The sequence below is a fragment of the Ambystoma mexicanum genome, chromosome 13 (assembly GCF_040938575.1).
Source record: "Ambystoma mexicanum isolate Mex_15411 chromosome 13, UKY_AmexF1_1, whole genome shotgun sequence".
NCBI classification, from domain to species: Eukaryota; Metazoa; Chordata; class Amphibia; order Caudata; family Ambystomatidae; genus Ambystoma; species Ambystoma mexicanum.
The window spans coordinates 205,745,642-205,763,631 of record NC_090938.1 but is presented as its reverse complement, the minus strand read 5'-3'; the positions used below and the strand labels follow the sequence as shown (position 1 = coordinate 205,763,631).

Below are 17,990 nucleotides of genomic sequence, written 5' to 3'. Positions count from 1 at the left end.
GGACGGCAATCGGGCAACCTTAACGTTCAGGTCAAGGCTGGAAAGGACGTCCTTTTTGTTTCTATTCCTCCAGCTCTAGAGGAAGGGGTCAGTTCTCGCAAAGGGGTCAGAGGAGAACTCCTCGTGGAGGTAGAGGAAGAGGAGGTAGAACTCCCCGTGCAACACCCGCAGAGTTACCCTCAGCTACAGATGGAGCAGCAAAATGACTCCTTCATCCACAATCCTGTGTTAGGAGACAGGCTTGTCACATCACCCCAGAAGTTAGCACAGCATAACTTCGGAAGTATGGGTGCTACAAACTGTAGCAGACGGTTACTGCCTTCCATTCCTAAAGAAACCTCCCGAAAGCCTTATCGAACTTGGTTCCAGGTCCGCTCCTTCAAGAGGAGATTCTCATCCTGTGGGAGAAGGGTGCAATAGAGCTAGTACTTGTGGCGGAGAGGAACCACGGTAGGTACCCTTACTACTTCCTGATTGTCAAGGAGTATGGAGGAGAGCGACCCATCTTGGACTTGAAATGCTTCAACAAGTTGCTCAGGAAGGACAAGTTCAATATGGTAACTTTGGGGAACCCCCTCAAGTGGATCTGTTTGCGACTAGAACCAACCGTAAGTACGAACTATTCTGCTCCAGGAAATTCGCCGAAGAGGAGCTCTAGGGTACGCGTTTGTAGTGTACTAGGAAGTATACCTTAGTAGTTAGTAGTGTACCTTTACGCGTTTCCTCAAGTGATGAGGAGGTTGAGAAAGTTTGGGGAATCCATGATCCTCATTGCTCAGTATTGGCCCAGGAGAACGTGGTACCCGTACCTTCTGGGCATGTGCCTCTGCCCTCAATGTGTCTTCTGCAAGGAGAAGACCTCGACAAGAGTAGGGTCGGGCTCTCCACAACCTTCACGCGTGGTTTCTGAACGGTTGAGGTATAAGGATTGGGACCTCCTAAATGATGTGATGAAAGTTTTGCTTTCGGCCAGAAGGCCAGCAACGAAATCCTTATACTGCTGCAGTTGGAACAAATTCAGCAGCTGGAGCAGGGAAAAGGATGTGGATCTTTTTCAATGCGATATCCTTATTGTTACATTTAGTGAATACGAGGCTCCAGATTGGTTATCTGGTAGCGCTTTCAATTTTCAAGCACTCGTCTGAGGAAACGTCATACTTTTAATATCCCATGTAAAGATCCCGAAACTACAGAATCTATAAGACATCTCCTGATGGTTTGCCCGGCGATCGCACAGGAAAGGGACGCCTTTTTTGGTCCCTTGCTTATAAATTCTTTCATCAACGACGAAGATACGTGGTGGAACCGTCTAATTACAGGAGCTCAAACTAGATGGCTAATCCCGACGGCAAAACTTTTAAACATCACCACGGAAAAGATTAGTCACCTCTGATATCTTTGATATCGAACGAGAAAATCCCCTCAATTTTGACAAACCTTGGACGGCGTAAATAAGCTATATGTAATCATGAGAACTTCCTTTGTAAAAATCTAACAAAGATTATATACAAATAATAATAAAAAAAAAAATATATCCCATTAATCATAACCTTTCTTAAGGGACTCACTAATGTGCACCCACCTACTACCTTTCAGGTCCTTGTTTGGGATTTGGATCTTGAACTAACATTTCTACAGGTATTCAATTTGAACATCTTCATTCATGTCCATTAACGCTGCTGACGTTGAAAAACATTTTTCTAGTTGCGATAACATCAGCCCGCAGGGTGAGTGAGTTGCAGGCACTTGCTTGTAAGCTGCCTTTTCTCCCAAAGGTAGTCTTTGACTTCCATTTGTCTCAAAAAATCGTTTTACCAACTTTGTACACGCCTCCCCATTCTGGGAAGGAAGAGAGGCTACATAGACTGGACCCGAGACGTGCTCTGAGTTTCTATAACGCATGAATGTCTACATTTTGCAAAGATTATCAATTATTTATTAGTTATACAGGTGCTAAATTAGGTTTATCAGTAACAAAACCAACCCTAACCAGATGGATTATTCTGGCTATTGGGGAATGTTATATAAAGATCCTTCGGAGGGTCCGAGGGCCCATTCTACGAGGGGTATGGCAACATCTTCTGCGCCACAAAGACGGGTGCCAATTAAGCACATCTGTGTGGCAGCCACCTGGTCTACCATTCACACTTTTGTAAAATATTATTGTCTGGACTCCACTTCCACTCAGGAAGTGGGATTTGGGAAGGCAGTCCTTCATTCTGTCCATGATAATTCTTAAGGATATGTCTAAATTCTTACTCCCTCCTCCAAGACCAATACTGTTTTGGGAGTCTATGAAAAGATGACGGAATTAATGATTTTCTCGGAACACGCCAGGCCAGAACCAAACTAGGTGATGAATACAAAGCATTCGTCATTAAAGAGGCAAATATTCCTGTACCGACTCAAGTCAAAACGCTCAGGATGATGGTTGAAGCCTCGGTAGGGTCAGAGGTACAGTTAACTACCTGTACTAGAACAATGCATATTACCTGCACCTTCTGAGAGCCATTGGACCATTCCTGAACGAGGAACATACGGCTACCATTGCCAGGGCGATCTTATAATGGCAATGCCCTGTTGCTTGGAGCCACCAAGAGAGATGCCAAGTAATGGAAAATGATGCAGTCTTTATAGTAAAGGGGATCAAAAACAGGGGCACATAATGACAAGAAGACAATCTTTACATTGGCTCAAAATTGAGTCCAATTCAAGTCCATGACAATAGTTCATAGAAGCGTATTTGAAGGCCCACCTATCTAATTTTTAAAAAACAGTTTTCAAGATCCACTCTCTGGAGACATTTTAAGATCAGGTGATCAGGGCATGCTCCGGGCATGCTCCATGTGCCGCGCTTTAACCGTGCCGCGGGTCGGTGCATATCTTTCCCAGTGCGGGCAGTGCAACATTGGAATAAGCTGCCCTTCCCCCTCTGGCAGGAGGAAAGCTATAATACCTTTAGGAAACTGTTGAAAAAGTACTTGTTCCAGTGAATTGCTCAATTAGATAAAGAGTTAGCTAGCACCTTCACTATCATGTTCCTATGTTTCGTCCTTCTGTGTTTCCGTGCCCTGATGCCTGCGGGCCTCCGGCGCGATACAAACATATATAAACAATATCTGAGAGGACACAATCCCAAGTTATTTACCCCTGGTAACGTTCTTTCGATTGGATGTTTTCCCACATATTCCTCATTTCCCCTCCCACGCTGTAGAATGTACATTTTATTTTTTTATTTCTTTTACACTTTACGCTCTTTTAAAGTCTGTTTGATACTAATGCCAGTAATTCCTCAAAAGGAGGAAAAATGGAACTGAATCAAAAGGGCGCTGCGGGTGCTACAAATACTGGTAATGACATCGGACGGAGGCCCTCGACATTCAGTCGACAGGACCAGCGCACAGCCCCCGCTGTCGAGGAAATTATTTTTTCCGAAGCAGCTCAAGCTGGAAAGTAAATATTAAAAGATGAGATACGTGGGAGGAACATCCAAACCATTACCTGGGGTAAATAACTAACTTGTTAATCTATTCTGTGCATGTGGCCCATCTTCCCAGTGCAGACACAATTTTGCAAATTTACATTATTGCCTTTGCCCAGTATGAATGATCAATGTGTCTGCGGCTACCATGGTTAGTATGTTTTGGTTGGTATGCAAAATGCTTTCTGCATACAAGCATGTTTTTTTGTTGACACGTACTATACTCCTTACATATCTGTATTCCGAGTACTTATGGACCCTGTGGGCAGAAGAGACATTTTACTAGCTGTGTAAAGTTTTACATGCATACCTGCCTCTTAATCTGGTATTGGACCTTTACATTATTCTCTCCTCCCTGATGCCTCAGCTTTTTGAGCCCATGCCTCGGCCAGTTGACGGCTAGTTTAATTGAAGACTGCTTTTTTACAAAGACTATTTTCTGGTCCGTACACACACATTCTTCCAAAGAAATTTCAGCTCAACAATGGGACTTGTTTGCCAGCGTTGTGTCCTAACGCAATTCTGAATCTGGAGAGAGTCCACCTTGAGCAGGGCAGGGCCCTTAACTCTACTTTTCCGGTACCAAGGAGATCAGGATATTTACAAACCTATTTACAGGTGCTGTTCCTTTGAACGATGGCTGTTAAGGCAACCGTACCAGATGGTTGGTGTCTTGTAAGTTGGAGGACTACAAATGGTGACAGTTCACTTCTCCAAGGGGTTTTCACTGCCATCTGGGTAGTACAAAGGTCCCCACTTTAGATTTTCAACTATGGTCTTTACAGAGCACTTGTGGCAAAGGGATCTGAAACGCTTTTGTGTCCATTAAAAATCATTGAGTAGGATTCAATTCGATTTATTTTTTTTGTATCCTCTCTGGTGTGGGGATTCCCTCTTATTTCCATATTTACACCTGTGCAGTGAGGTGTTGCAACTGCCAGACCATCATAGGTCTCTGAGACTTGCAAAGTGGTGACATGGACTAACCCATCATGCATTCTTGGTCGGATGCCAGTTCGCGACTGAGGTACCACGCTTTGCCAGCTTGTTCCTAGAAATCTTTTAGGATAACTATTACTGAGGTATGGGTAAACCATTCTAGTTGCAAGCTACACAGTCTCTTGCCACCTCAATTATCCAAATGAACAAAACGCACCATTTCTTAATGGCTAAAGATAAACAATAATTTGCTTATGGCTAGCAGCTAGTACAACATTTTAGCTCAGCTAGGTTTTTGCATACCGTACTTGCTTATACAAAGGGGGCTTCAATAGTTCCTCCATCTGTCCCTTCCTCAGCCCCCTCAAATGATGATATGCCCACTGATGAAAGGAATGATGGGTAGGCGGGCGCATGCATGAGGGTGGGTCTGTATGGTGGAGTGGCCTCTTGCATGTGTATGTAATACCGATATTTTAGATTAGTCCTTGCTGCCCTGCATTATGCTCCCTTGTCCCCTTCCTAGAGGAAATCTCATATGTACAGGAAAAGACCCTTTGGACCAGGAGAAGTAGTCGCTATCATAACTTTCCCTTTTTTACATGCGTTTACTGTTTGACACACATGCAGAAATGGAATTTCTCAGAACTTCTCAATTTTTGGTAATGTTTTAGAATCAGCAATGTGGCCAGTAGACCTCACATTCATCCCTTTTATATAATAAAAAGAAAAGGAGAACGATTTGCTATTAACAACTAGTATTTCTTACACAAGATGACCAATTAATATGTGGCCTGGCGCCTAAGTGGCAGTGTCTCTTTGGGGAGCTGCTGCCCTCAAAAATATTTGAATATTTATCTCCACTTCAAAATGCTGCTTTTTTTTCGAATTCACCCAATCCAAATACAACGCAATTAGCCTGATGACAGCATATCACTTCATTTGGTGCATAGAGGGACACAGACTGAATTCTAAAAAAATCCCTTTGGTTTAGAATCCAATGATCCAGGTAATTCACCCTGTGAAGTCACATGGCTTTCAGGAATATTCCCATCACTGGGCTGCATAGATCAGCAGTGCAGTGAGATTCCTGCACTGCCATCCGTAAAGCTGTATTCTCTTCCAAATGAATGTCTTAACATACTTTAACCACCAGTATTTTAATGGGGCCCATCCCCGATTTTATGGGTTAATTTAGGCACACACATGCATCAGGACCTCTGCTGCCCCTTTCTGTACTGTAAATTGTCTGGTAAATGCAGGAATAGTGACATGCTTCTTCAGTTAAAGCTCAATCGCATATGGCATCATTTGGGCACAATGACAAGCTTGTCTTTTTGTTTTCAAATTCGGGTGCAGCTCCACCCAGTCTAGACCATGCCTTTTGATTCAAGAAGTCAAACACAATACACACTTTGTGCATAATATCATTTCCCAAATAGAATTTATTTTGTGTTCCACTTAGAATCCAAACATTGTGATGATTGCTTTTGGAACCAGTTGTAATCTTAAGCATGCATCTCCCCACAATTATTTTCCCCAATTCAGGGTCATCCAGCCCAACAGTGTGTTGATTTTTAATTTTAAAATGCAGAATCTCCTCTCTGTCAAGCCTTTGTTTGAACTCCTTTTCATTAATGAAACTTCTTTGCTGCTCTAGCGCCAAGTGGCTTCAATCATTTTAGAATGCCCAGTTACATGGATAGGGATCCATGGCTGCCCTTCTCCCATGTGTATTTCTGCAATTGTTGAAATGTATTGTTCCTGATCAGAATCTGCAGGAATATATCAGTTTGCCAGCTTTCCTTAAGGTCCAAATAAATCTCCAAAGATGTTTTTCTCTTTTTCGCCTCTCATTTCATCCTGACACATGAGAATGACGGCGATGCTAGACACACAGCCCTACCTAAGATGCACTTCTATTGCACTTTTTGATTTAGCAATGGTGTGGCATTCTTTTTTACACTGTGCTCAGTCATTATTTTCTTAGGTTTCAGTGGTTTTTTGGCTAAGGACCAAAACACCCCATTTACCCCATCAATGAGGGGTGACCGCCTCCTCAGTCAATTTGTTCCGATAAGGGAGGGTATTTCATTAATGGATGTGACCCAACACTTCGGTCTCATCCTATGCTTCCCTATCTTTGTCAACCTCAGTGACACCATCGACAGGTTATTTCTTCCTCATTGAAATTGTGCACAGGGTCTTCACTTTGCCTCAACTTTAAACAGTTTTGTGGGATCTCCCCTCATTGAGGATTTGCATCAGTGTCTGAGACACTATTGTTGCTTGGACACCTGTGTCAATCATTGCAAATGTATTACATTTCTCTTCACCAGTAATGGGCGCATAACATCTGTCCTCAAATTCTTCTAGTATACATCGAAAGTGTGAATGGTTACTGATTTCAGGGCTTACTTTTCTCAGACCAGCTTTTCGATGGGCAAAGGGGCATATGACATGACATTTCACCCCCCTTTTTGCCCATCTTTTTTTTCAATTTCTTGGTCTATTCTCCTGGACTCAGAACCTATTGGCAGTGAAGCCACTGATTGTCCCTCTGACGTGGGAACATTAGTGTTCACTTTCCAGTCCTTTATTATTATTTCCCCAACGTCTGGGTCCTGTCCACTTACCTCCACTCTGGAACCTATTGACTGTATATTTTCACAAGTGTCAGGTGACAGAATGTCAGTTGTGACACTCTACCTGTCATTTCTGTCTCTTGGAATATGGTGCTCAAAATACTCCTCAGTTAACTGACCTGCATCTGTCTTTTGGGGAATGTTCTCTTTTGTGGGGACATACATTTTGGCTAACAAATCAGGATAGATTGTCACTTGATCCTGACTTTTCATTTTCATATACCTTTTTAAACTGCCATCTAAGGCGCTGCTCTTTTGGTGTTTCCTGTTCATTTATTTCCTGATTCTCATTTCCACACACCCGAATGGTCTGGTTCAAATCTAAATTGAGGCACTCTCCCTTTTTGTGTGTGTAATTGTTCCCAGTCTTGCTTTTATCCATTAGTTTTCCTGGTTCTAACTCGTTAGACAACTCTGTTTTTATTCAAAGGTGATTCATGGGCATCTGTGTTCTCATCAAGTCAACAATGACTAACTAGTCACTTGTCGCTATGCACAAGATCACTCCTATGACCTTCTGCATTTCCATTTGGTGGTTGTTTTTAACGGGACCTCTGCATTGGAACCTGTCTCTCTGAATACATCCCTTTGTGATCGGGCCCGGCAATGATTGAATTCACCCTGATTAGGCCTTTTCTGCTACCTTTCAGGCAGGAGGTTGATTTATGTTTGTGTTTGTCACAAATTCTTGTCAAACAGAATGTGGGGAACATGGGGTGACCATCCTCTGACCATGCTGTGGTGGGGACTGATTATATTGGCAAGGTACATAATTCACATTTTGTCTTTCATGTGCTGGAAATTGTTCCCTCTGCTGATTTCCATTTTTAATTAATCGATCCACATACCCTGGTTTTACCTGATGGCTATACATCATTGTGTTGGGGTCAAATCTACTATGTGCCCCTAATCTGTTATGTACTGTTGTGTGTATGTATATATCTGATTCTGGTTAGTGTTTAGTCCTGACATTTCCCGGCAAAACCGCCCCCCAGGAGCGTTACCAAGGTACCTAGGACTAATGTAAGAACTTCTGCCACTGGGATCAATACATTGGAACATGGCAGATCTACAGACTTTACCTCTAGACTTGCTGGTGTGGATTCTTAGGTCTTTGATTTGGTTTCTTCATTCTTAGCGTTCTCCTCTTTCTCACTAAGTATTATCTCATATATCTTAGTTGCCTGTTCAATGATCCATTCTAATGGTTTTTCCTTGTCAAATTCACTGATTAGCTGAGAGACCATTTTCTTATTAAAGCCATTAAAAGTACGCTGTTTTTGAACTCTGCTGAGTGAGGGTTAAATGTCATATTAAAACGTGAGGATGCCCTTTTTTAAATTTTGAAAGAATTGGTGAGGGATTAATTGCTGCAAGCAGCTTTCTTGGCTTGATGGATAGGCTGATAGGGCGAGAATTAGCGTCTAATTTCTTTCACAAAATCCGCTCATGACAAACCTTCCTGTTCTTTTAGGCCAGGGATAACACTGGCCGAAGCCGCTTCTAAAATAAGGTGAAAATACTGCTGTGTTGTTCCCTGGGGATCTGAAGTGTTTTAAATACGTCATTGCCTCCTTTTTTGAATGGCCTGATCAAAGTTTTGATTTCATAATTTGTAATGGACTTCATGGTACAGTCTGGGATGGCATTTTGTCCCTCACTCCTGTTCTCTTGTGGATGAGCATAGGTGTGTGTGCAATTGCCGTCTCAAACACTGGAGCAAGTGGACAGATGATGGAAGATTTCCCTGGCTAGGACTGTGATTAAATTCAGCTTCAGTGAATGTAGTACACTAGCGCTTTTCTTGAGATTTGAAATTGAGATTTTCTGTTTAATTTCTTTGCACTGCGCATGGAGCTGCTGTGCTTCATGGCAAAGGGCAGAATTTTCATTCCTGACTTCAGTGATTATCCTTGCAACTCCTTAATTTGTGCCTGATAATGATCAACTGTTTTGTTTTTTTATTTCATTCTCATCCAATAGTTTAAATGCTTCACTTTTCATTGCATGCGATTCCTTCGCTTTCTTAACACAATCCTTCCTAACAGTTTCAACTTCTGAAATTGCGACATCTCTATTCTGTCGTACATTGACTAACACAATTTTTTAAAATGAATCAATTCTTGCTAATTTTCAGCAAACTTGTTTGTCCCTCTGAGCCAACTGTGCATTTCCGTTACATTTAGCTTGCGGTTGCATGTTCAGCTCCCTATGTTTTCACTCTGCTTTCATCTTTTCCACTCATTTACATTTTGCCTCTAGATTACACTTGCTAATGACATCAAAATCTTTTCTCTTCCTTAGGCTTGGCTGCTTGAAACAGTCTAAGAAGGCACATTAGCACAATAATTCCTTCACCAAAAATCTTTTCAGGGGCCTCTTTTTCAATACTAATTCTATCTTTCCATGTTATCAGATTTTCAGATGACCAGGTTGCGAAAGCAAAGTTTTGTTCCGAGGTAAGCCGACAGTTCAGAAAACCTAGCTTCTATCTGCACAGCACAGTTGCTACCACTTGCCTCACTGTTCTAGATTAGAGAATCAGTGCACAATGCTATATTATGCAAGGCCACGCCCAGTAATTACTTTACCATTTCCCGGCTAACGCACCATAAATCTGTTGGAGGTATTTTGCGATATTTTTGGTGGGCTTGTCGGGGTATTTCGTGGTATGCCCCAAATATAGAATTGCCTTTTTGTTATACCGGAATCATAAATTGTAAGCCAAGACCAGGCCTTATACGCTCTAACTCATATTTTCATCTTCCTATGATATTTTATTTACAGTACCACGTTACTGCCAAAAGGGCATATCTCAGAACACACATGTAATCTGAAAACTGTCATTCATATAAACAGCACCTGAAAAGGACCCAAATTACAGTGACCAGTTTTGTTATGTGCTTTACCACAAGTGGTAATAAGAGGGTACCACCTGCAGTAAAATGAAACTACCACCTGCCACACTGTTGTCTTTCTTATCACAATAAAGCGAAATACATAATATATTTACATTTCTCTTTTTGTTTTTATGAAGGACTAGGATTATGCAAAATATCAAAAACAAGACCTGCAATGCAGAATGTTTTTGCATGACAATTTCTGTGATTCAAAAAAATGAAATATCCACAAATGATACTCCTTTGCAGTTGCTTTCCCTGCGATAAATTAGCTTTTCCCCACAACAGGCTTCAAAACACTCTCTTGCGATAGATGCCAAAAGTTCTGCTAGAACTGGCCTTGAATTTATCATTAGTCTTGGCAGCTCAAATCTTTTTCCATATCTGAAGCTTTTGTTTCATGAACAGAAAAAGAGATTAATAGTCTGTCTATATTTAAGAATGGGAACACACCCTTCTATGCTACAATTGTCTGTAAAATATTCTTGTAAAACATTCATCTTGCTCCTCAATTTACTAGTATCTTACCAAGGTAATGCTTGATTCTGGATGGCCCCGCCCACTCAGCTGCCAAGTCCCCCTGCACGGCAAGTTTCCTTATCTTCTTCTTTCCCTTCTTCTTTCCCCGCTGAGCCTGAATGGATTCTGCAAAATCTTCTACCAGACTGCCTGCGAATGCAGCACACTTCTCCCGAGGGACGGTGAGGGCTTGAGATTACAGAGTAAGAGGCAGTGTCTAACTGCAACTCCTTTTAAACCCTCTGTCTATCACCTCCCATTAATGTATATCTATCTACATAAACTATAATAAAATTCTGCGTCCGAAGGTGATGTCCTGTGTCCATCAAAAACCACCTCACTTTAACAATCAGCCAACCCTCTGAAAAGTTTTGGTGACATATGTCCATCCTGCACCGTTGGAATACAGCAACAGAAGACAGTTGTTACGTTTCTCCTCCTCTGCGTTCCTGTTCTGAATAAACAATGGGCCTACTTTGAGGCACATTTTATACCGCAAAACAAATCCAATTCTTCATGTTTATTTCCTTGCACTTCCAGTTAACCGCCTCCACTCAGCTTACCAAATTGCACCAGAAAAAACATGGACTGAGCTGCATCGAATATTAGTAGGGGGATATGTTAATGGTTAGGGGTTAAGTGTTAATAATTGTTAGTCTTTATGCTTCAGTCCATATTACTGTGGTGTAGTGCAAATAGTCAAAATATTGACGTGTACGATATTCAATCCAGAGCCTCACACCCTTCTAGGCAAATGGGATCAATTTTCACCATTGTTTAAACGCTGACCTTGCTAAAATTTTAACCTCCTTTCTTCCTACAGTGATTTCAGTCCAGGGAATGGTTTGAAAGGAAACTCTGAGGTTGCCAATGGGACTTCCAAATTCCTTAATTCGCCATGAGTTGAGCTTCGTTTCGGTTCTTATGCCAAGCCGGTTAATCCACCTACACACTTGTTATAAGAGGATTTTGGGGGTGATTTGTCACCATGGCTCAGCAGCCTCGTTGACTGACTTCAGCAGTTCAATGTGTAACTTACTGGCCAAAGTCCATTCTTCTGCAGCTGAACTGGTTAAGAGACCTGCCATGACTAAGTACAAACTGTTCGTGTTTAACTGGGGGGAATCCAGTTGAAAAATTGCGTTCTTACTCGTCCAACTTCCCTAGGAAAAGCAGTAATTTACCCAGCTATGTCTGTTTGTTCCCTTTTTCTGGAATTTGTGATTTATAATCTACGGTTTAAATTAAATGCACTTCCCACCTTGGACCGTATAAACGAATGGAGAAATAGACCAACTCGGATTAATGGCCGTTGACTCTGTAAACAGACTGCCTGCATGGCGACACTTGAGCACTTGACGCCCTTTTCTGCTTTGACTGAGTGAAGAACCCTACATTTTGCCCCTTTTCTGGGGACTGATGGGGAGGCTCGAACTCGCTAGTTTTGGCTCTTTGTACATTTTTAAGAGTGATTATGGGATTGCTTGAGGAATTAAGTGGATTATTTTGTTTAATTCTGATTCTGATTCATGTACTACTGCACTTATCGCATGTATTGAATGTTTTAACTTGAAGTTCTTTGTGAAAGGCCTGTTCTGTATTTTTTTTTTTCTCATTGTCAGGTCGAAACATTTAAAAAAAGAAAAAAAACGTGTGCTCTGGAGTAATTCGCATTAAAGCAAAGTCTTCTTTGCTCTCGTTCTAGCGCCACGAACTGTCTTACTATATTGATGGTGAGGAAAGCAATTTAAGGTGGTAGGTGAAGGAAATATTTGACATGAGTTTTGGCTACAAATATGAGCTTTTGCTTGCCACGTGTATGCGTGACTTGCTTTAAGACCCATTCATTTTTATGTAATTACTTAGCGAAGCGTAGCAAAATGTTAGTTTGCAATGCTCCATCCTTGACCTACTATGCTCCCCTTTTTTTTCTTTTTTTTTTTTTTTTAACACATTTGTAAACCTACTTGTTTTGCTCCCGCATCAGTAATTTTGGGATGTGAAAGGAAATGGACAGATTTGCTTCTTTAGTTCATTCAAATTATTAAATAACTCGCTCACCAGGGCACGACATTGAAATTGGGGAGCACAATGTGTGCGGCCTGCTTATGTGCTTTGTTTGGGGGGAAAGCTGTGTCTAGGGATTTTGGGTAAAAGAGGCTCCCAATATTTCTGTGCAGTCTCACCTGTGGAGTGTTGTGCAGAAGCCCATGTGCTCACAATGCTTGCTGCGATCTGGTTTGCCTTGGATTGTAATATAATCACTAATGTCAGAGGCTCTAATTAAAGTGTTATTCTTCAAATGATGTATTATGTTAGTTTGCTTTTGTACTACACCGGATGACGACCATCGTGGTTTCAGAGAGTATCCCAGTCTGTATAGTGGCGTATTGTGTGCCCTTGCATGGGGAAGTCTGACCATAGTCTCCTGAAAAAGAAGAGTGTGAAAAGGGTGGAATGAGAGGGGTGAGGGGCGAGCAGGAGGTTGTAGACTGCATGGATTCAGAGGGGGGAAACTGGTTGGTAATAGAATGGATGAGTGTCAGTCCAAGATCTACACACTAGCATCTAGAGAGGAGGGTCACACAGATGCATGTATTGAGTTGTTAAAGCTAGAAATTGGGTTGTGTTTGGTGTGTGATGGGCTCTGGAGGATGCACAGGCAATCCTGGGAGATGGGTATGCATATATCTCGTGTTTTTTCATGCTAATGCAGGGAGAATAGTAATAATCCGGGGACTGCCATGCCATCTCTAGCAGGACATTTGGGGGGCGGGGGGGTCCAAAGCCCGTCTTCAAAATGTAACTCTTTACCCCACCCAAAGGTACATATATTTATGAAAAAATCTTTCAATTTACATTTTTTGGTGAAAAAGCTGTAGGTGAACTGTATACAGACATAGTCCAAGGGTAGAAATGCTGCAGTTTATTTAAATGAAGCCAAAGTGCCCCTTGTCTCTTATCTCTTTGGTGGCAAGGAGGGTATGATGGGCTGGAATACAGGTATGAGTAGGACTGGAAAAGCATGCTTCTCCACAGCTAAGTGCCCGATGTCCCTGGACAGCGGTCCTCCACTGTAGAAATAGTTTATGGAAAGGGTCAATTTGTTTGACGGTTCCCATAGCATTTATCCTAGTTGTCTTTACACTGTCCCACCCCAAGATGATGCCCTCATTTAGGAGGGAATATTTATTCTAGTAACTCTGAACAAGTTGCCGAAGCTCGGTTCCAGCATTGAACTGTGATTCTACCCAAATCACTTTGTTGCGTGCCTCAAATTGTAAATGTGTAATGTATATATTATATGTCGGGACTTGAAACACTTAGGCGTGTTATAAATACCATATCATATATGTAGAATGAATTCCCATTGTAATGTACGCCTTAATGTCTAGTTTTGCCTTAATTATATGTTTCTGCACTCGCCATCAAAGTTTGGTTACCGTTCTTCAATCTCAACCAGACCCCAGCACAATACTGTATGTGTACAAGACATCCTATTCAAAGTGTTAATGAATACAAACTTATGTAATACAAAACGATGGTATGCAAAACATGCTGCTAAGCGCTGCATTGCTCCATGCAGCTACAAATCCCATGCAGGGGACCGGCCTTTGCAAATTACATCCCACCAGTAAAGCTATGCTTTAAGAAGAGGTTTCTCCAAAATACGCCAAAACCCTAAGGCGGGAGTGTCTTCACGCCCAACAAATTTAATTTGATTTATTTATAAAGCACTGGCCTAATTGCTGTACATTATTTTAGAAAAAGTGTAAATGGAATGTTAACATCTGAACCGTAAACAGAAAAAGTGACCAGTAAATCGAAGTATTTGCATACCACCAAAAGAATTGAAAGGAGGGAGGTAACGGAGTGGGAGCCTGACCATAATGTAGGAGTTGAAACATGAAGTGAGACAGGGAGAAAAGGGAGTAAATGAATGTGAAGTAGTACTACAGTGACTTTTTCTTTAAATGCAGCACAAGTGTTATGCTGGGTTTCAGGAACCCGCCTCCAAATTCCCATTCAAACTTTGTTCTGGTCTACGGATCAAGGACCGCATAGATACCCTAGGCTAGGGATTGCAAACTGATCAAGCCATCACTGCTTTAAACTACTATTCCAGAGGTCCTGAAACATGCACTGTTAGCTCTGCCTCCAATTAATGGAACAATTGGGACTTCTAAGAACTTCTCTTCACTCTCCATAATCTTGCTTGGGAAGTTATATGTCCTCTCTACTAACACGTGGAAGCAAGAAACTTCTCTGTGACAGTCAGTTAGGACCACTCATGAGCATTCTGTCAATGAATAACAGCAAACCCTCTCCAATAATCGTAATTATCTGATCATCCCAAATTCAGATACCACTTGACCTCTCTGCAATATAAGAGGAAGCCCATCGCATCCTACTGGAAGGCTGAAACTGGGCTGGAATATTCAGCACTAGCACCTCAGTGGCCCTGGTCCTTCCTAACCAATGAGTCTTCAAATCAGACTAAGCAAATAGCTTATTTTTATTTACATAAGCGCCTCTCCTGTGGTGCTGCAGAAGACTGCCATATTGTAGATTCTTTAATAATCTATATGCAGCCTTTGGTAGTGATGAAGAGCCACCGACTGCAATTTCAAGAAAAACCTTATGGAATTGCAAAGCACCTCAAACATCTACCTCTGGAAAGAATTCATGGTGGTTTGAAAAAAAGGGGAGCATTAAAAATGGATGTTAATTATTTTAGACTGAAGTTTATATCACCACGTGATGTTACTGGTTCTCAACAATTCATCACATTTAGTACTGATAGTAAGATTTTGTCTTCTGCTCCTTGGTGTGTCTAAGATCACTTTTAAGCGGTCAGAGAGACAGGATTTCTTATGCATTCAGGATATGAGAAGTGGACTTGTGTCCAGGACTCTTGCACAGATTTGCCTTTTAAGACTTGGAAAGAGAGACTCTGGAAAATGCAGAACATTAGAACTGTTGCAGATGTAAATGTTGTGAGCAGCAACTATTTTATTAAACCGTGTAAATCTTAGCGGGCTGTCTGGATAAAGTAGGTTTCTAGGCGAGCAAAGCACCTTTTCTTAACTTTTTTATTTCTCCAGCATTGATGTTTTCCGGTGTATGGTTGCCCTGTCACAGACCCTTCTGCACATGGTTGGCTATTCTCTTGGTTTCATAAGTGTCTACCACGGGGAAGAGCTTGACCCAATACTCCATGTGAGGTTTGCAGAAATTATCAGTATAGTGCTTTTGATTCCTTCATATAGTCCCCCACGATGTAGCATGATCAGTCATAAGATTGTTACTAATTTATTTATTAGCCCAATAATCTTTTAGTTTATTATCAGAGAATCGTCTAGTGAATTTGACAACATTTGAAGAGTGTTATAGCTCAAGCATTGATAACTTCACAGTGAAATACTTGGTGAATCGGCATGGAACATTGTATTTGCTCTGTTCATGTTAAAGATTTGCTTCACACTGGTGTCTCTTTCCAGGTGCAGGGATTCTCGCCATGGCCAACGCTGGCCCAGACACCAACGGCAGCCAGTTCTTTCTCTCCCTTGCACCAACACAGTGGCTTGATGGCAAGCACACCATATTTGGCCGGGTGTACTCGGGCATTGGAGTGGTGAACCGGATCGGCATGGTGGAGACCAACGCCCAGGACCGACCAGCAGATGATGTGAAAATCCTCAAGGCTTCCCCATCGGGTTAAATTGGAAGTGTTAAGCTCTGCTGCATTCCATCCTGCCGCTCCAGTGTGTGGTGGTGAAGGAAAAGAAGTCCAGAATGAATCCCCTTTATTGGCCATCTGTTTTATAAGACTGTCCATCTCCGGAATATATGCATACTTCAAAGGTGTCTGCTAAATAACCATACACTTCCTTTATAAGTAGGTTTGCATGATCATATGAGTGCAACGGTGTAAGGTAAATGGGTGCTAAAGTAGTCCTTAAAGGATCAATTGAATGTCCAATTTCAAAAAATATATATATTTTTAGTAAAATTGATGGTCGTCTGTGAAATCGACTGGAAAGATTTCCAGCTTCCCATTCCCTACATATTACGGGATGCCGATTTGTCAGTCCTGAGAAGTCTTCTTACTTGGACTAGGAATTCATAGTCTCTGCTTGGCTCATCTTAAATTAACCTGTAGACATTTTGCGCCTCCCGGCATGGAGCACTGTCTCATTATGAGCCTGTTACGTTGATTTATACTATGCACCACCACCACCAAAGGGCAGTCTCTAGGCACTCCGGTCTCAATAGATCTAGACATTGTCTCAACTCCTGTGGAACCTGATTTCTGCTGCCTAACAAACCTTTCTTCGGTTGAAGTTTCACACCTTTGTAGCTGGTGCATTGGGGATTATCAATCTTTTGGCTTCATTATGGAAACCCTCAAAAGTTCATTATGCATTCATTCTGAGTTGACCATCAGATGTTCAGTTAATGCAGCTGGGGGGTCTAGTGAAGGCACACCTGCGGTAAAGGTCAGCGAAGCCCTAGATTTCGAACTTGATTTGCATTATTCATTCCCTTGAAATGATTTTGACGCCTCCTAAAAAGGCTGTTGCTTTGATATGCAAAGAAATTATCTTTTCAGTAGTAACGTTCTGGTTCGTATTATGAACATTATCCCGTGGAGTGGGGAGAAGTGTGTTTGCCTTTTAGTCCTTAACACTTCTGTCTACACTTAATTCATTTGACCAGTTTATACTCTTTGGGTGTGAATTGGACATCATTGTCAAAGAATACGTGCTATAAAGAAAGGGGTTTTCTCTAGCTCCAATAACCTAGACGTGGTTAATAGATTGGGGGTTCAGTCAGTCTCATGGCAGAAGAAAGATACTACAAACCATCCTGACCTTGTATAGAGTGCTTTGCTCTGAAATGGACGGATGGAGAAACCGATGCATTGAGCAAACGCCCATGGCATGGCTGAACTGATCCTGTCTGAACTTCACCGTATGCAGGCCTAAAAGTGTAAGATTAACACCATCTTTATTCTGTACTAACCCAGAGAACAGTATATGTTTATCATGCCTCTTGACAGAAGTAAAACGTTTATTTTCATGTGTTCAATTTCACTATACAAAAATCTGCAGTTAATTATTGTGAAATCAACTGGTGTGATTTCTGATCATTGTTAGCTGAAAGTGCTTTGTTGCAGAGGAGCGTTCCTGAGCATTCTAATCTCTTGACGTTCTTTCATATTCCTTTCTCGGTAACTTGGACTTCTCAAACGTCTTTTTTAAATGTGTGTTTTGTATTGCACCACAACACTTATTTTGTTATTGTAGATTGTTTATTTCGAAACCTATACATCCAATATAACACATTGGGGAAGGAGACCATGTATATTAAAAAGAAATCTCATCATTATAAAAACCTATTTAATTAAATCTGCATTATTTCAACATCAATAAGATAACCATAAAAACACATTTCATCGTCGATCAAAAGTGCGTTATGGCTTCCTATTAACAGATAGAACCA

At 41.5% G+C, this 17,990-nt stretch overlaps 1 protein-coding gene across 1 annotated transcript in view; it reads left to right on the top strand.

The window, feature by feature from the left end:
• Positions 1-17,581, top strand: part of PPIL1 (peptidylprolyl isomerase like 1) — a 48,649-nt gene extending 31,068 nt beyond the window's left edge. The window contains exon 4 of the mRNA XM_069633653.1: positions 15,986-17,581. Within this exon, the coding sequence (XP_069489754.1) occupies positions 15,986-16,206 (221 nt within the window). The 3' untranslated portion in view covers positions 16,207-17,581. The remainder of the gene's footprint in view (positions 1-15,985) is intronic.
• The last annotated feature ends 409 nt before the right edge of the window (positions 17,582-17,990 follow it).